We start from the raw sequence: 20,531 nt of genomic DNA on the forward strand, positions 1-20,531 counted from the left end.
GGAAAATAAACGTCGAGTATGCCCTCCTGTACCCAGCCACCTTGAGGGTGACAGTGGGCGGTAAGCAGAAAAAATTAGTCTCTCCAAAGGATGCAGAGCAACTCGCAAAGTCGTTGGAGGAGGGGCGTGGAGATATGCTGTGTCAGAGCATGGAGTCTGTGAACGGTGACAAACTGGACTGAGTAGCCAGGTAAACTGAGGTATCGTGCAGAATTTAGAATTTATTGTTTTGCTTCCCCATTGAATGAAAAATGTATCACCCATTTTGAGTATTTCATTTCATTTTTGCCACTGTGAGTAGGCTGGGACGTGTATGTTTTATGTTTTTTTTTCCTGATACACTTGAGTGTAATAGAGGATTGAGGGTTTGATGGCAAGCTTAGGTTGGCCAAGGATGACGTTAAGAGGCGCCTGCGGGTTTAGTAGCAGGGCTATCCCTATTGGATATTTGAGTTTGAATTTTTTGTTTTTGTATTATAGTTCTTTGTTATATTGTTGTTTTTTTCATGGCTCAGTGAAAACACTACTATTTTATGTGTATAATGCCACATGCTTAGTGTAAGTTATTATTCATGCAAAGATATGGTTAAAGCCAAATCATATGTCAAGGGATTGCGCAAGTTGCGCATTTGTACCTGGAATATAAAAGGGGTTCATAATAATGTCAAGAGAAGAAAGATCCTGGCCTTTCTGAGTAGAGATCATATTGATATTGCTTTATTGCAAGAAACGCATCTAAATGATGAAGAACATTTAAAGTTGTGTCAGTATGGTTATGCAGAAGTTTTCTTCTCTTCATTTACTTCAAGAAGTAGAGGGGTAGCTATATTGGTGAAAAAAACCTACAATTTTCAGTACTTAATTGTGTTAAAGACAAAAGTGGAAGATATGTTATTGTAAAAGGTGTTTTGCAAGGGGTGACAATTGCTATTTTGAATATATATTACCCACCTGCCCACCCTGCACATTTCATTACAAAGGTGTTTCTGGAATTCTCTGCTATTCAATCAGACATAGCCATTGTAGGTGGAGATATGAATTGCTTGTTGGACCCAATGAGGGACAGACTCCCCGCCAAAAATATGCCTCCTTCACCACAGGCTAATGCACTTGTCTCAGTCTGTGATGAGTTAGGATATGTAGATGTTTGGAGAGCTCTTCATGGTACTGGTAAAGCTTTCACCTTTTTCTCTGCTCCACACGGCTGTCATAGTAGAATTGATTATTTTTTCATGTCCAGGCTCTCTCTTGAGAGGGTCCTGTCTTGCTCTATTGGCAGTATCTTGATCTCTGATCATGCTAAAGTAGTGTTAGATCTTTCCATTAAGGGAGTAAATAGTGGCTTAAGATGCTGGAGACTGAACACATCTGTTTTGAAGGATCAAACATTTCGTGATCACTTTATAACTGAGTTTCAATATTTTAGGGTTGTTAACTCCCGTTCTACAGATAATGCTGCTTTACTCTGGGAGACTGCTAAGGTGTTTTCAAGGGGGTTGATTATTGCTTTTTCAGCCAGCAAAAAGAAACAAAAAAGAGAAAAGCAAAATAGTTAAATGGCAGAGCTAAAGAATAAAGAGGAGGCATATGTATCATCCCCATCTCCTTCTATTATGGCAGAAATAAAGGCAATAAAAACAACCATAGATAATCTTCTAACACAAGATGAAGAGGTCAAACTTAGATTTATCAAACAGAGTATGTATGAACATGGTGACAAACCTGGCAAGTACTTGGCCTACCTCACTAAAAAAAGAGCAGAGTCACAAGCTATCGCAGCTCTTAATGATGCGCTGGGCAATCGCATATATGATAATAAACTTATTAATGACACTTTTAGAATATTTTACAGTAATCTTTACACATCGGAACAGACAACTGCTGGATCTATTTTGATGGATAATTTCTTTAGTAAATTGCAATTGCCCACTGTATCTCCAGAAAACAAGCTTGTTCTCAACTCCCCTGTCTCCAGAGAGGAAGTGATCAACGCTATAACAGCTTTGCAGAATGGTAAAGCCCCGGGACCTGATGGTTTCAGTGCTGAATTCTATAAAGAATTTTCAGGACTACTCGTGGACCCACTGGTCAACATGTTTGATGACGCATTTTTCAAGGAAGAATTGCCCCAGACACTTAGAGAGGCAAACATCTCACTCATTCTTAAAAAAGGGAAATGTCCAGAAGCATGTGGCTCATATAGGCCCATATCTCTTCTAAATGTTGATAGGAAAATTTTGGCAAAGATTTTGGCCACACGTCTTGAGGATCTGCTACCTAAGATTATTAAAGTGGATCAAACTGGATTTATAAAGGGACGAAATTCTTCCAATAATATTAGACGTCTTCTGAATATTATCCAAGTCTTTAAGAAGTTGCAAATTGATGGTTTAGTGCTTTCTTTGGATGCAGAGAAAGCGTTCGACCGCTTAGAGTACTCCTATTTATTTTATTGCCTAGATAAATTTGATTTGGGAGATGACTTTATTAGATGGGTCAGGGTCTTATATGATAAACCACAAGCGGCTATTCTAGCTAATGGCATTAGGTCTGACAATTTTCCTGTATTTAGAGGAACTAGACAGGGTTGTCCCTTGTCCCCCCTCCTGTTTGCCTTGGCTATAGAACCATTGGCAGAGGCCATAAGAGCAACACCTTCTAGTCATGGTTTACAAATAGGCGAGTCAGATCATAAAATAAGTCTTTATGCAGATGATGTTTTAATATACCTTTCAAGACCTGACTCATCAATACCAATATTACTCAATGTTATTGATTCATTCAGCAAATTTTCTGGTTATAAAATTAATCTGACAAAATCAGAAGCCATGCCACTTGGTAGTTTAAACTCAGTTCCTAATATATTGCCTTCTTTCCCCTTCAGATGGTCCCCAGCAGGCTTCACATATTTATGTATATTTGTAACCCCTGTATTCCAACAAATGTATAAAGCTAACTTTATCCCACTTTTTGAGAAAGTGAAACAAGATCTTGAACGATGGAGCTCTTTGCCCATATCTTGGCTGGGGCGTATTGCAATGATCAAGATGAATATTTTGCCTAGGTTGTTGTATCCTATTCAAATGATCCCTATTTTGTTTTCAAATGCAGTTGTGAAAAGACTAAATGGTTGGCTAAGTTCATTCATTTGGAGCAAACGCAGACCTAAATTGAAGATGAGTACTTTACAGATGTCACAGGTTGAGGGTGGTTTAGACATGCCCAACTTTAGAAAATATCAAATATGCGCTCATTTGAGGTATATTTATGACTGGTTCTTTTGCAGTAAAGAGGCTGTGTGGTTGGGGGTGGAAACCTACCTATCCGATTACCCATTAAGAGCCTTCGTGTTTATGAAAATTTTTAAAACAATTAAAGTAGCATGTGACAACATCATCACCCTTAATACTATTAAAGCATGGCGATTAATGCGCAGGCTTGAAGGGAGGTCAAAACTGACATCAATATACACCCCTATCCTGAACAATCCTGATTTCCAACCAGGACTGACAGATTCTGCATTCATGTTGTGGCGGAACTCTGGCATTAAGGTGTTAAAAGATCTATTCTCTAGTAAGACAATGATGTCATTTAATGTATTGGTTGAGAAATATACATTACCGAAAGAGCACTTCTTCCGCTATCTACAGATAAGACACTATATACTGCGAAGTACAACGCTCAACGACAACTATGAAGCCTCTCCCTTGGAGAGGGTTATGTTTGGGACACTTGGAGGGATCTCTATTAGACTACTTTATAGAGCTTTGGGCCAGTTGTCAGATGCAAATATACTGGGTCTGAGAGAAAAATGGCAGACTGAGCTCTCTGTTACAATAGGGGATAATGAGTGGCAAGATATATGGACCTATGCAAAAGTCATCTCAGTCTGTAACCGGGTTAGAGGAATACAGCTCAAAATTTTGCACAGAATGCATATATCTCCTCATCGCAGACATTTATTCAATCACACTTTGTCACCTATGTGCCTGAAATGTAAGACGGAAGTTGGTACTTTAACACATTGCCTATGGACATGTCACATATTGCAGATCTATTGGGGTAATATTATAACAGAAATGGAAAAGATACTGGGTATGAGACTGGACATGGACCCAAAATCTCTTATTCTGGGTCTCCCAGGCCTACTGGTGAAGAACCAGAGACTTTATTGTATTCTGACATTCGCAGCCAGGGAAAAATATCTTACTACAATGGATCAGTGACAAAGTCCCTACTATTAAAGGCTGGCATGATATACTGCATGGTATGATACCCCTGGAATACCTAACCTGTGTATTACATTCAAATTCCAGACTATTCTTCAGGACCTGGGAACCATATTTGAATTACTAAGAACCTAGTGTATCTGGTATTTTGTTAAAGGGATTTGATAGAGATCATTGAACATCGCTCTGTATAAACACTTTGCAGCTGCCATTATTTTGTCTTCTCATAATGATTATTTGTGTGTGTGTAACTGAGCCGTTGTTGTTGTTGTTGTGATTGTGTTTTATGTAATGTTTTTTTTCTAAAGTGAAAAATCAATAAACATATCTTAAAAAAAAAAAAAATGTGTTACCTTAACTTTCACATTTTAACAGAACATAACCCTATCACTTGTTCACTTAAAATTGAATTTGTCTTGTCTGATTTTACTTCTATGCTTCTCACGGCCGGCAGTTTCATGATAGGAAGCAACTGATTCATAAGCGCAAAACTCGCAGAAAGCGGTATCAAAATAAACAATTCGTTCTCTGTGTCTTTAACCAAAATAGTCATACTGCACTGACCTAATGGTCCCATTGCCTACAGGAGCGTAGCTGTTTCATTTTTACACGTCAAATGTGTTATAGTATGTAATATTTGAATATTTGTCAACTTAAAAGTTAGGACTTAGTTCTCCCTTTTTGTGAAATAAATGGAAGCATGTTAAAATCACTGATAGGCTATCTTTCCTCTTTCAGTAACTTCACCTTGTTAGGTTAAATGAAGTCAAATTCAACATACCCATGATAAGCTTACATTTTCATTCTAATTTTTTATATTATACATTTCCAGTGCATAATACATTTTATTTAAAAAAAAAACTTTTAAAAAACAGAACCGTACAAAACCGAAAACCGTGACCTTGAAACCGCGATATGGACCGAACCGTGACTTTTGTGAACTGTACCACCCCTACTCAAAATGTAAAAGTTTAATGCAAAGAAAGGTTGAAGCGCACAACGATGACCTCCCTTTTAATCCCTTTTCATTTCGAGACGATTCGAGCCAACACGGCCCCTTCTCTACCAGATTTTAATCTGGGGTGTACTCACTTTTGTGGGTACATGTTCAAACATTAATGTTTGTATTTTGTTTTTTTCTGAGTGAACAAGCAATTTAAGCGGTTATGTTTGTTTTGTTGAAAGGTCACTAATCATTGTGTCAAAGTGAAATTTCTTTAATGTAAAAACTGTGAGGGATGTACTCACTTACGTGATATACTGTAAGTGAAAACTCATATTTGCTTGTTTCACCAAACTACAGTAAGTTTTGCAGCCAAAGACGTCTATGACTAATAATTCAAAATGGTGGATATGGAGAAGATCCACCTGTTCAAGTATGAAAAGTGTATAAGCTATAATAAATTAATACTTAGAAATTCACGTTGGTAGTAAATAGTAATGAAAAACATGACTGTTTTAAATGGGCAGCATAAATTCTGGAAGTAAACTGCTCTATATACACTTGTTTAAAGGACTAAGTTGAGTTGTTTACCTTAATGATAGAATTATAAATTGATGTCAAATCCAATTATAAATTTCATTTAAAAAATAATTTAAATACATCCATGTATTTAAACAACGTGTTATTAAAAACAAATATTGTGAAAATTTCACATTTTTCACAGAAAGAAATAACATTCATGTGAAAAGGAAATTTCCTGACCCTGCCGTGGCCAATCGGTAGGGCACTCGCCTGCCATGCGGCTAACCTGGGCTCGATCAGAGAACTTAGAACACAGGGAGAAGATTCAGTCTGATTGGTTCCCATTGTAGCCAGTTAGCTTTGCATGCATACTGCAGTTCCTATGGAGTGTCCTTCAAGTCTTTCATGTATGGAATGGAAAGGGGAGCCCACATGCTAAATACATTGCTACTTCCAGTCACAAATCTCATCAACAAAACATTCCTGGTAAGCACTATGGCTGGTGTTTAACAATAGGCTGTATTGACAATTCTTTCAGGTGTGTAGTTTTACAGCAGGGAAGAAGCTTTTGACCGGTACTCGCTAGCATCCCGCTAATGTTTATGGGTTTGGCCTCATAAAAATTAAATTGAGCTTTGTGACCCAGTATATAATAATCTAGGGGCGCAAAATAATCGAAACGCTACTCAAATGAGGTCTTATTATTTCTAGCTTCGAACTGAATTTTAATATTTCAGGGCAAATCACAAATCACAAAAACTATAATAGTAGAAAACTCCATTGACACCCATTCATTTTGCACTTTGGTACGATTAGGGTTAGCCAGTTGTAGGTAGTAGCTAGTTCTGTGAGTGAACAGCCCCCGGTTCGATTCTCGGCCCGGGTCCTTTGCGACCCCTCCCCGTCTCTCTCCCAATTCGCTTCCTGTCCACCTCTTACACTGTCCTATCAAATAAAGTTTAAAAAAAAAAAGACCAAAAAAAAGAAAAGAAAAGGAAATTACCTACAGATGGAATAGACATTTAAAAAGTTGAAGCATCTTGTGTATTAAAACAAATGTTGTACAGGGGGGGAAAAAGAGTCTTCGAAAGTTAATTATAATTGAGTGGCGGTGGGGAAGTAAGTGATGCAGATATCCTGTCCACTGCTGGCAGCCAGTAGCAGTTAGATTGATGTGGCCCACAGCAGACAGCCAGCTGTGTGTTAATGACTTAACCTATCCCACCTGCCACGCTCTCTCTCTCTCTCTCTCTCTCTCTCTCTCTCTCTCTCTCTCTCTCTCTCTCTCTCTCTCTCTCTCTCTCTCTCTCTCTCTCTCTCTCTCTCTCTCTCTCTCTCTCTCTCTCTCTCTCTCTCTTGCTCGCTCTCTCTCTCTCTTGCTCGCTCTCTCTCTCTCGCTCTCTCTCTCTCGCTCCCTCTCTCTCTCTCTCTCACTCACTCACTCACTCACTCACTCACTCACTCACTCACTCACTCACACACACACACACACACACACACACACACACACACACACACACACACACACACACACACACGCGCGCACACACTCTTTCTCTCTCTCTCTCGCTCTCTCTCTTCTTCCAACCACTCAACCTTGCTCTACGTCTACTCATCTGTCCTCACCCCAAGAAACGGCCACAAAAAAACCTGCCAAAACAAAACAAGAAAAAATACTCCACTGTCTTTCCAAGAACACTTTTCACATTAGTGGAAGTCATTGAGAAGACGGGACGGTGTCCCAGTAGACTTACAGTCAGGCGTGTCTGCTTACGCTGGAAGGCCTGTTTTGAGCAGCAGTTGTTATTGTTGGTGTTGATGTTAGTGTTAGTGCAGTGCTGTTCTCAGGGAAGTTGACAACTTTGGCTGGGCCCAGGTCAAAGTCATCTGAAAGGGCCACTCCTCAATACATACAATGCTATGAAGACATATTCTGGGCCCCGGACAGCTGACCTCTTAGTCCCACGCACACCCCCAGCTCCCCTTCGCCGTCCCTGCCGTAGTTGAGGGAGAAGCAGACACGCGCGTGCCTCGGGCCCCTCCGCTAGGGTCGTTTCCTCCCTTTACGCTGCACTTCCAAGCGGCCCAGAACCAACCAACCAGCACTTTGTCCTGCCAGCCAGACCAGACACACATAAAGACAGAATGATGATGAGAAGGACTGAATGAATGGGTTAGTGGGAATGAAAGAAGGAATGGGAGGAAGACTGAAATAAAGGAAGAAATAGAAAGACTGAATGAAGGAAGGAAGGAAGGCAGGAAGAAAAGAAAAAAGCGAACGAACAACAGAAAGAAAGTCACAAAGAAACAAAGAATGAAAGAAACTAAATTAATGTTAGCCGCACTATACAAAACAAGGCCTTAAGTGCACAACGCGTGACCTGGTTCCCCACCCAAAACCCTTGGGCTATTTTTAGCCACCGTCACCCCTATCGTCCCCTCCGCAACGCCCTTCCCCTGCACCCCCATTCCCCCTCAGTGTGGCATGAGTGTTGGGCGAGGGCTCCAGTTGGCAAGTGAGCGAGACGAGGATCCAACCCTCACCTCTCCTGCCCTCCAACCCTCACCTCTCCACCCCTCCAACCCTCACCTCTCCACCCCTCCTGCCCTCAAACCCTCACCTCTACACCCCTACAACCCTCACCTCTCCACCCGTACAACCCTCACCTCCACCCCTCCTGCCCTCAAACCCTCACCTCTCCACCACTAAAACCCTCACCTCTCCACCCCTCCTGCCCTCCAACCCTCACCTCTCCACCCCTCCTCCCCTCCATCCCTGACTCCTCCATCCCACCGTTCCCTCACTGCTCCTGCCCTCCCTAATCACCTCAACCCCCTCCCCAATTGGGCAGCAGTGTTTGGCACAGGCTACAGCTTGCAAGGCAGTGAGAGTGGCGTTGTGACCCGCCTACACTCCACCTGCACCAACCCCCACCCCTATCACTCCTCTTGGAGCTTGGACTGCAGTTACGCTTACACCCCCCCCCCACACACACACACACACACACTCTTCTCCACCCCCATAACAGTTGTGTTGTGACAGCAGCCCGCATGGGAGCTGTAATGATACAATGTCTCCCTCTCCTTTCCTCACCTCCCCTCCCCTCCGCTCTCCTCGTCTCCCCTGTCCTCTCACCTCCTCTCTCTTCTCCTTTCCTCTCCCCTGCACTCCTCTCTCCGCCGCTCTACTCTTCTGTCTCCTCTCCTCCACGGCACTCTCCTCTCCTCTCCTGTCTCCTCTCCTCTCCTGTCTTCTCTCTTCTCTTCCCTCTGTCCTCTCCTGTCTTCTCTCCTCTCCTGTCTCCTCCTCTCCTCTCCACTATTCTCTCCTCTTCTCTCTTCTCCTCTCCCTCCTCTCCGCTCCTCTCCACTCTTCTCTTCTCCTCTCCTCTCCACTTCTTCTCTATTCTCCTCTCCTCTCCTCTCCTCTCCTCTCCACTCTTCTCCTCTCTCGCTCTCCTCTCCTCTCCACTCTTATCCATTCCTCTCCTGTCCTCTCCTCTCCTCTCCTCTCCACTTCTCCTCTCCTCTCCTCTCCTCTCCTCTCCTCTCCTCTCCACTTCTCCTCTCCTCTCCTCTCCTCTCCTCTCCACTTCTCTTCTCTCCTCTCCTCCCCTCTCCACTTCTCCTCTCCTCTCCTCTCCTCTCCTCTCCTCTCCTCTCCTCTCCACTTCTTCTCTCCTCTCCTCTCCTCTCCACTTCTTCTCTCCTCTCCTCTCCTCTCCTCTCCTCTCCCGTGTCCTGATCAAGATTGTTTAAACAGTATCCTGAGCCGGAGCACGGTCCCATGACAACTCCACAAATATTTACCACCAGCCACACACACAAGCACCAGCGCAATCTCTCTTGCTTTTTTTTCTCTTTCTTTTTTTTTTTTTTTTACTCTTGTCTGCAGGCTACCTTTTCAATGTTTTTCTTTCACATTCATGCTCCTTTCTTTTTTTCTTGGTTTTTTTTTTCTTCTTTTTTTCTTCAACCTGTTGTTGTTGTTATACCTGTCTTGGCCTTCTTTGTTTTGATTTCCGCCGCTGAACTTAAATACAGACGCGGGTTTCGTTGGGATGCAAGAGAGAGAGAGAGAGTTTTATCTGTAGCGTAATGTGTGTGGAGAGATTTGTTTAGGCTTTGTTTAGGCCTGTCAATCTGTGCATCAGCAAGAGGCCAACCCTGAAGCCCGCAGCCCATCCATCCATCCTCAGATAAACATGGACAATGCAGATGCATGTATTTGTGTTAACAGTAAACCTATAACAACTGACATGACATCCTGTCTCCTGTCCCTTATCTCTCTTTCTCTCTCTCTCTCTCTCTCTCTCTCTCTCTCTCTCTCTCTCTCTCTCTCTCTACTCTCTCTCTTGTCTCTCTCCCCTCTCTCACTCATGCTCTCTCTTGTCTCTCTCTCTCTCTTGTCTCTCTCTCTCTCTCTCTCTTGTCTCTCTCTCTCTCTCTCTCTCTCTCTCTCTCTCTCTCTCTCTCTCTCTCCGCATCTGCCTCTCTGTCTCCCTGCTGTCTTATTTGTTTTAGATGATGGCAAGATATTCCATGGCAGTGGGGTAGGGGACCCCTTCGGCCCGCGCTGCTTCGAGGGGGACCTCATGGGCTGTGGAATCATGTTTCCGCGGGACTACCATTCAGACTCGGAGGGTGAGCACTCTCCTCTCCTCTTTTCTCTTCTTTTCTCCTCTCTCCTACTCTTCTCTCCTGTCCTGCCATCTGCTCTCCTCTCCTCTCCCCTTCTCTCTTCTTCTCTCCTACCATCTCTTCTACATTCCATCCATTCAGACTCCGAGGGAAAGTACTCTCCTCTCCTCTAAAATTTGCACTCATAAAGAACCTTCTCTCCTCTCCTCTCCTCTCCTCTCCTCTCCTCTCCTCTCCTCTCCTCTCCTCTCCTCTCCTCTCCTCTCCTCTCCTCTCCTCTTCTCTCATTCAGACTCTGACAGGGATGCTGTGTGTAGATGAGCATTTTCCGATAGGCCATCAAATCATACCCAGATGTAACCTGCTATAGCTGCAATTGTTCAGGAGTGCAGTCCCGTTGAACCTTGCACATCCATGCATGGAGGCTAGTGAAGTGATTTAGAAGTGGCCTTCAACCAGCTATAAGTTGATAAACCACTGCAAGAGTTTAAAGTTGCCGTATGCTGCTTCAAAGTGGATATGTTGTCTTTACATTTTTTTGAAATTGTGGATGTATTGTATTTTCATCAGACAAAAGTCCAGCCTGTACTTGTGTGTCTGCTTTACACAATTAGCGTAGCAATGAAGGGCGCACTCAAACTTCTAATGTATAACTAGACTGCCTGTGCAGTCGCCTTCGACTGCTTAAGGTATATCCCCGAAACGCGACGCCTCCAGTCCCCCATCATTCCTACCACTCCCGTCCACCATTTCGTAAACGTATATGATACATACAGACGTGACATGACGTGCATAGGCTTAAAACCAAACGACTATTGTGAAAATGAAGCAAAAAATGGGGCAAATGGTAATACTGTTTTAATGGTTCAGTGGATATACCACATTAGGTACAGTGTAATAACCAGTGTAACAATATTTAATACAATGTAATTGTTTTACTTACATCATGTGGTATTACATGGTATTGCATATTGTTACACTGGTATTACACTATATTACATGGTATCGCATACTGTTACACTCGTTATTACACTGTACCTGATATTGCATATTGTTACACTGGTATTACACTAGTATTACATGGTATTAAATATTGTTACATTGGTTATTACACTGTACCTAATATGGTAGATTCACTGAAATGGTGAACCATTAAAATAAGGTGTTACCGGGCAAATCAATCCACCCAGTCAGAAGTTATGGGCCAAAAGAAAATTCCGCCATTTTGAAAGTGTTGTCTTCCAAACTCGAATCAGTTCATGAACCTACCCTAGAGCATTCACACACAAAATCTGGGACAAATCCATCCACCCGGTCAGTAGTTATGGGCCAAACAATAATTCGGCCATCTTGAATTCAGCCATCTTGAAAGTGTTGACCTCCAAACTCGAATCAATTCATGAACCTACCCTAGAGCATTCACACACCAAATCTGGGACAAATCCATCCACCCAGTCAGTAGTTATGGGCAAAACAATAATTCGGCCATCTTGAATCCAGCCATCTTGACAGTGTTGACCTCCAAACTCGAATCAGTTCATGGACCTACCCTAGAGCATTCACACACCAAATCTGGGACAAATCCATCCACCCGGTCAGAAGTTATGGACCAAACAAAAATTCAGCCATCTTGAATTCGGCCATCTTGAAAGTGTTGACCTCCCAACTCGAAGCAGTTCATGAACCTACCCTAGAGCATTCACACACCAAATCTGGGACAAATCCATCCACCCGGTCAGAAGTTATGGACCAAACAAAAATTCGGCCATCTTGAATTCGGCCATCTTGAAAGTGTTGACCTCCAAACTCGAATCAGTTCATGAACCCGCCCTAGAGCATTCACCCAAAAAATCTGGGACAAATCCAAACATCCGTTCAAAAGTTATCGCGTTAACACGAAAGACCTTACGCGGCGGCGGACGCGGCGGCGGACGCGGCGGACGCGGCGGCGGACGCGGCGGCGGCGCACGCAAAACCATTACATCCCCGATGCTCCGCGTTTCGGGGATATAATAACTGACTTTGGGTGTGCATACGATACAAAGGACTGTAGACTTCACATTTGCCTCAGATTATGGAGAAATGTAAAAGAAAAAAAAATCACTTATTCTTGTGGCTGAAAACCAATGAAGGTCAACATGTATAGATCAGGACAGAACGAATTCTTATGCATACATGGCCTGTGAAAAGAGAGTGCTGTCCAAGAAACAGTCTGGATAACAACTTCAAATATTGATGTACAGCCCGGGCCAGCTGAGCCAAGCCCAGTTTTAAACAATCCATCACACACCTCTCTTCTCCACTCCACTCCCCTCCTCATCCCTCCTTCTCTTCTCTTCTCCACTCCACTCCCCTCCTCATCCCTCCTTCTCTTCTCTTCTCTTCTCTTCTCTTCTCTTCTCTTATCTTCTCTTCTCTTCTCTTCTCTTCTCTTCTCTTCTCTTCTCTTCTCTTCTCGTCTCCTTTCTTCTCCTCTCCTCTTCTCTCTTCTCTTCTCTTCTTTTCTCTTCTCCTTTCTTCTCTTCTCTTCAGTGCATTCATACATATGTTTGAATTGATATCTTGCTGTGATGTATATAATTGCTCTATATTTGTTTTGCAATGAATTTTCAAGTTTAAATAAATCAAATCAAATACATCAAATAATCAAATACATCTCCTCTGATCTCCTCTCCTCTGTTCTCCTCTCTTGTGCTCTCCTCTCCTCTCTATTAACTTCTGTTATCTTTTCTTTCCTTTCCTCCCCTCTCATCTCCTCCCCTCTCATCTCCTCCTCCTTTACACTTCTCTTCTTGTTTCTTTTCTTCTCCTGTCTTCTCTTCTCCTGTCTTCTCTCCTCTCCTCTCCTGTCTTCTCCTCTCCTCTCCTCTCCTCTCCTCTCCTCTCCTCTCCTCTCCTCTCCTCTCCTCTCCTCTCCTCTCCTGTTCCCTGTTCCCTGTACCCTGTTCCCCTTTCCTCCTCTTATCCTATAGAGGAGCAGGATGACTGGGAGCCGATGGCAGTGAGGCCTAAGCAGGGTCGTGTGCAAAACCTGGTGTACCTGAACGACATTGATGACGAGGAGGAGGGAGATGATCCTGAACAGGACCAGGATGGATGCAAAGTTGCAGTAAGAACCAATTAATCAATCACCTGTGTAGACCTTGACTCTGTGCTGGTTGGATCAAGTTTGTGGTGGGTTCTTGTTAGGTTTTTGGTGTTTTTCAGTAACAGCACAGTCCATCTACCTCATTAGGTACAATAGCGTAAATGGTCTGACCACTATGTAATATCATGTGCTAGTGTTGTACCTACACCATGAATTTACTTTTACTTTTGACACCTCTGTCAATCAATCAATCAATCAATCAATCAATCAATCAATCAATCAACCAACCAACCAACCAACCAACCAATCAGCAAGGAATGACCCATTAGTTGGACATTACAATTGTTGACAACAGAAGTGTCTGATAATAAATGACAAAAGACAAATGTGACCTAGTAGAGACGACCCCAACCAGGATGTCAAGAATGTTGCGTTAAGAGCCAATCAATCAATCAAACAATCAATCAATGTGTTGATCACATGCAGACCTGAATGATTTTCTTATTATAAATAACAAAAGAGAATCGTGAAATGGTAAACACAAGCCCAAGTCAAGACACGTGCATACTTAGAAGGTACACGGATACTTGGAAGGTACACGTAGCCATGGAATTGTGAATTATATTCCATTATTTGTAGGAAATCAATAATTAATTAATTAAATCAACTGGTGATTTAAAATCACACTTTTTTAAGGGGGAATCAAGGTTAAGGGTAATTAATTGGAGTTTTCTTTTGGGCCCAGCGATTTTTTTTCCTACGTCCTGGGTTAGGCCAAGACCAGAGCCTTATTGTGCAAGAAATACTATATTACTCACTTCTCTTTGTTAGATCTAGCCAGGTCTGTCGATGAACAACACAATGCCACTTTTGAGTTTAGATATTTGTTCATATTTGGCCTGTGTAAAAAAAAGAGTGCTCTGGAAAGTCTTGACGAAACAAAGAGGGAAGGGGGGTAAAAAAAATAAATAAACCCCTTCAAAGCCGCAACTTTGGCAGGTACATCAATTAGTCTTCATTATGTTTGTTCACAGTTTCTTTAATTGCCACGTGGGAGTGAGTTCAGGCCTCATCTGTTTCTGTCAGGGCTTTGTCTGGGCTGCCAAGAGCCACAGAGCCTGTTTGGCTGCCCGCCTCTGCCCCACCACTACCCCCCTCCCCCCTCTGCTTTCCGGTGTTCTGTCGAGATGGGCTGCCTTGTCAAGATTAGCTACTAACATGCAGTTAACATAACCCTTAACTTAACCCTAACGCCTAGGGACACTACTGTAGTCCGTTTTAATGGCTTGGTAGTTCAGTTCGACAGGTAGCTGTTATGGAAGATGGGCTGCTTTGTCAAGATAAGCTACTAACAGGCAGTTAACATAACCCTTAACTTAACCCTAACGCCTAGGGACACTACTGTAGTTCGTTTTAATATCTTGGTAGTTCAGTTCGACAGGTAGCTGTTATCGAAAATGGGCTACTTCAAGATAAGCTACCACCAACAGGCAGTTGCCATAACCCTTAACTTAACCCTAACGCCTAGGGACACTACTGTAGTCTGTTTTAATGGCTTGGTAGCTCAGTTCGACAGGTAGCTGTTATCGAAGATGGGCTGCTTCGTCAAGATAAGCTTACCACCAACAGGCAGTTAACATAACCCTCAACCTAAGCCTAACCCCTAGGGACACTACTGTAGTCTGTTTTAATGGCTTGGAGGTAGCTCAGCTCGACGGACGGGTAGCTGTTATCGACTCACTCGACAAATGGAGTCAAAACGGGTCAAATGGAGCGATATTGCATTCAATGCAGCGTTCCCTATTGACAAGTCTCTGGGTGTGAAAATAGACTCATGGCACTTCTTAAATCAAGCAGCGGGAGCTTGTCAATATTGACTCTTGTGGTACAGCTTAACCGAACCACAAAGCACTGCGGCTGGCACATGGCCCTGTGTGTGTGTGTGTGTGTGTGTGTGTGTGTGTGTGTGTGTGTGTGTGTGTGTGTGTGTGTGTGTGTGTGTGTGTGTGTGTGTGTGTGTGTGTGTGTGCGTGTGCGTGTGCGTGCGAGCATGTGTGTGTTGCACGTTTGTTTGTGTGTGTGTGTGTGTGTGTGTTGCACGTTTGTTTGTGTGTGTGTGTGTTTGTGTGTGTGTTGCACGTGTGTGTTTGTGTGTGTGTTGCACGTGTGTGTGTGCGTCTGCGTGCGTGCATGCGTGCTTGTGTACACGACTGCACGTGTGTACACGACTGCACGTGTGTACACAACTGCACGTGTGTACTGTAGATGGCTGTTCAGAGCCAAATTAAGCAGAACATACGAGATTAGATTTAATGACACAATAAGGTGTGCGTATGTACATTTCAACATTGCCTTTGTCTCCTGAGGAACAAACCTGTCATGTAACAGGAAAAAATGTGGTATCAGTACAGAATTTGAGTGATGAGAGCTTTTTTTTTTACTTGAAGGCTACATAGGCAATTTAGGCCAGTGGGCTTGTCTCCCTCTAGATGTGAGCTGAGGTACAGCACTAGCAAAGACAGAGGAAGGCAGGGTCAGGTGGCAAGAGTGAGTGGGAGTGAGACTGTTGCTTGCAGTCAATAGGAAACAAATGCAGGTGTGGCTGTTTCCCCCTAGAGGTGAATTGAGGTGTTGCATTGAAGAGAGACAGAGAGAGACAGAGGGGAGAGGGGGAAAGGAGAGCATGAGGGGTGAAGGGGTGAGAGAGAGAGAGAGAGAGAGAGAGATGATATGAGAGTGAAGGGACAAAGTGATGGGAGCGCCAGAGAGAGGATGAAGGCTGGGAAGGTGGAAGACAGTGCCACTTTCACTGGCTCATTGTACCTCATATGTGCCCCAATTAGGTCACATCACACTACATTACATTACACTTGGCTGATGCTTTTATTCAAAGCGACTTACAGATATTACAGAGGGGGATTCAACCTGCAACCCATGTGGTCTAAAGTCCTAATCGTTACAAAATGGCTGCCATGGCTCATTGTGCGTTCCTCTGTGCCTCACTCAGGTGTTCTTCACGCGTAACGGCAAGATCATCGGGCGGCGAGAGGTGGTGGTGCCCACGGGGGGTTTCTACCCCACCATTGGCATGCTCAGTAGCGGAGAGAAGGTCAAGGTGGACCTGCACCCCCTCAGCGGCTGACACACCTGGGCAGTGGACAAGACTGAGGACAACAAAAACAGAAAAGTGAAGTGAAGTGAAGAGAAGAGTGTACACAGCTGGAGAAGTGGGCACAGTGGACTTTGCATTGCAAAAAAAAAAACAGTGGGGACCTTACAAGACTGAGATGGAGGAGGCAGAAGGGGCAACAGACTTTGGATTGCAAGACAGAGAGTGTGGAGATGAAGAGAGGAGTGCTCCCAAATCAAGCTATATATGCGTTGACATGTACTGCTTTGACCAGCTAGCTCAGCTCACCGTCATAGCCATTATGATCATTGTAAACTCTAGCAGTTAACAGGGCTGGACATAATAAGCTTTCTTGTCTCGGTTTGGCGAGCCAAGAAGAAATGTCCTGGTTGGTACTAGTCACACACTTTTTAATTTTCCTCACAATTTAAATATATATATATTGTCTCTTTTCTGTTTGTTTAAATGGACCTTCAGTCCAGTGTGATGGTGAATCCAAATGGTTCACATGGTCACTTCATAGCATACTACGTAGGGAAAAAAATAATGTTATGCACATCTATGTAGTGGACTATGCAGGGAATCGTAGAACATTTTGGACACAGCCTTTTCAGAGTCTTATCCAGGAGGGTGGAGATTGTGGCGAGCCTGTCAGGCCTCTCATGCCCAGCACAGGGCCTCTGCGCCTGGGTGTGCTCCTACTTGAGTCCCCCCCCCCTCCCCCCTCCATCACGACCATACCTGCCTTTCCTCAGCTTGAGGCTTGTCGAATACTGCTTACCAATCAGGTGACCTTGATAAAGACCTTGATATATTTTGGTTTGATTTTATTTCATTTTAGTAATTGGGTGACAAGATTCAGATCCAGGTTCATGTCAGATAACTTTAACTGTAAAAAGTCACCTCTGGCCTGGCAACTGTATATCTTAGACTTAAAAAAAGATTTTGATAGAGGACTGAAATCAAACAAACAAATAAATAAAAAAATAAATACATACAAAATAAATAATGAACAAAATAATGGAAATAATTAAGCTAATGTAAGGAATCTGGTATTTTTTACTAGCATATGTAGTTTACATACTGTGTATGCATCAGGGTCAACGCCAAAATCTGTATAGACAACACAACGCGGCTTAAGTCTGGTACTAGTGTGTTAGCAGCGTTGATGGCAGCAAGGGGCCATGCGCTGACCCGGGGTGTGTTTCTTGACTGCTTCATTGCAACTCACTTGGTTGCAATGATGCTGTCAAGAAATGAGTTCTGGGGTGCATTTCTCGAAAGTGTAGTTGTTCGCCAGTTAGCAACTTGGGTAATTGCCATTGGGAAATTGCATTGCAACCAACAGAGTAACTAACGTAGTTAGCAACTATGGTTTCGAGAAATGCACCCCTGATCGGCAGCATCAAGCACTTTCTCTTCAGCACTCCCGTTTCACATTCAGCAAAATTACTTCTTCTTTTGTGCGTTTGTTTGGTTTTTTTTTCTCTTCTTTTTATTCACGTCATTCTTTCCATGTCTTCTTTTCTTGTTGAATGGTCTTCTGGAGAGTTCAGGCTTCTGAACCTGAGGCTGCATTTAAAGCTCAGTTGTGATTTTGATTGTGATGAAGAAAGGCATGAAGGGCAATGAAGCTCAACTTGGCCATGTCTGATAACGGCTGTTCTTCTGTCTGCTGTTTGTTCTGTGCTCACCTGATCACCTGTATCCACAAAATGGCTGCCCAGATACTCTCAATCAGGACTAATGATTGGAAATGCTACATATTTTGTTATTATTTGCAAAGCAGTTTGGTCACAGCTCATTATTTTTTAAGTTGACAAAATTTTGCGAACACGTCAGCCTGGCTGGTGCATTAGAAATGACAATTCGTTTGTGGATCAGGAAACTGCAAAAAAAAAAAAAAAAAATCACACAGACTGGCTCTTCCCCAGTAACTTCTTTTTTGGGTAACTACAGTCAGTCTCATGGTGTAGGTCTCAGACTGAAAAGCTGTTTTGTTTTTACCTAATATAAAATGAGTTGTTTGTTTTTTGCTTCTTTTTTTTACACAGCAGGTGTAAAACAAAAGCTTTACATGACAAAACCTTAAAGGGCAATCTTGCAATGTTGGCAAGCAAAATATTAATTCAGCCATTTTGAAATTTATATTAGTGGTACTTTTATCCATCAATCACCAGCCATGTTTCTGAAGATGCTTTTAACACAGCAGAAGATAATGTTGTTAGGACGGTGCACACAGACAAATAGACAAGACGCAGGGGTTTCAATCTCACTACTACAATACTGTGTATCGAGACAATGACATTGTGCTTTTATTTTTCAAAGAAATGCTATCCACCACTAACACACATACTCACTTAATGCACACACATGCATGCATGCACACGCACGCAGATGCAAACACAGACACACTCTCACTCACACACACCACGCTGGCCTGAGCACTTTAACCCAGTCTGATGACTGGACTAACCCACCAGAAGCCATTTTGCACACACACACACACACACACACACACACACACACACACACACACACACACACACACACACACACACACACACACACACACACACACACACACACACTGAGATCAGACTGTAGACTTTGTCAGTCACTATGTCTTCTTCTGTTTGCTTTTTTATGTTTCACATACTATATAGATATATGAATAATGAAAATGAAGAAAATGTATTTTATTACCTGCTAAAAAGAAAAACCTAAGAACAATGCCAAATTTATTCTCGTATTCCCTTTCCCCATGACATAGCATACATCAGAAAGGGAAAACCATGAATGGTGGGATGGATGGATTTATTTTGTTATGATTGTTAAATTGCATAAGATACTGTGTGCCTGAATTCACCTGAAACACCATGACTAATGTAATTTTGAGAAAATGTCTTATAACTTCATATCATGAAGTAAGCAATACACAAATGCTCTTGATATGTTAGATTAGGGGGATGGGGGTTGATTTTCTTAGTGTTTTCATTCTCTTTGTGTCTTTTATACATTTATTTCCAGATTTAAAAATCATACCTCACCTCAAAATGTATCGTTTTCCAAGAAAGTCTTAAATTGTTCAAGAATGATCAACTTTAAACTCAGTTGTGTTTGACAATCTGTATGTTGCATCTTTTTTTTACTATGTATTTGGGTCATGTTCATAGCATGGCTACTTTCTCTTCTATTTAGAATCAGCTCCATCAGGTATCACCTCACATTGTCTGTCCGGAGTCTGGACAGTGGGCTGCCACTAGGTGGCACTGTGTCTGTGTGAAATACTGAATTGTGAATGAGGATTTGAGTGAATGTCGGCCACAAATACTGTACATGTTAGCATCCTTTAACTGTAGCACGCATGATTTTGCTAACTATATGCCATTAATAAAGATGGTTATTTCCATAAATACGAGTCTTTTTTTGTTATTCATATGAAAGTTCCAGAAAATTCAGCGCTGAACTGATCTCAATTGATTATGTAGCACAGGGGTGGTGAAGTCATGTCTCGAGGGCCGTTTACGTCTTATCCGGCCCCCGATATAATTTTAATGTTATGCAGCTTCACATGAAATATGATTTCGTAAAGAAATCTTAAAAATTACATTTGCAGTACAATTAAGTCATATTTCAGGGGACCTAGAGAAGGTGGGGTCTGTTGTAAATGTGTCCGCCTTCAATAAAGGCCTAAAGTGCAGGGGGAAATCCTGGTTTGTGTTCGTAGTTCGGCCTTGGGAGGAATTTGAAGTGGCCCTTTGAATGAAAAAGGTTCCTGACCCCTGATGTAGCAAGTGGATGCGAGAAGTCAAACAGAACCCTATACCATTAAAGACCATCAAGGAAATTAACTTGAACATTTGCTGTTATACCATACCACGTGTGGCCCGCTTTGACATTTCATATGGCCCGCAGAGCCTTTACAAGAAACATCTTTGAATCCAGTGTGATACTCTCACTCAGCATTCTTAAAAT

General features: G+C 42.7%; 1 protein-coding gene across 1 annotated transcript in view; it reads left to right on the forward strand.

Annotated features, from left to right (window-relative positions):
• The window catches only part of spryd3 (SPRY domain containing 3), a 77,585-nt gene extending 57,616 nt beyond the window's left edge, over nt 1–19,969 (forward strand). Inside the window, exons 9-11 of the mRNA XM_063208141.1 lie at nt 10,219–10,338; nt 13,308–13,444; nt 16,431–19,969. Coding sequence (XP_063064211.1) covers nt 10,219–10,338; nt 13,308–13,444; nt 16,431–16,565 — 392 coding nt within the window. The 3' untranslated portion in view covers nt 16,566–19,969. The remainder of the gene's footprint in view (nt 1–10,218; nt 10,339–13,307; nt 13,445–16,430) is intronic.
• Nucleotides 19,970–20,531: the final 562 nt, after the last annotated feature.

The sequence above is a fragment of the Engraulis encrasicolus genome, chromosome 10 (genome assembly GCF_034702125.1).
Source record: "Engraulis encrasicolus isolate BLACKSEA-1 chromosome 10, IST_EnEncr_1.0, whole genome shotgun sequence".
NCBI lineage: Eukaryota > Metazoa > Chordata > Actinopteri > Clupeiformes > Engraulidae > Engraulis > Engraulis encrasicolus.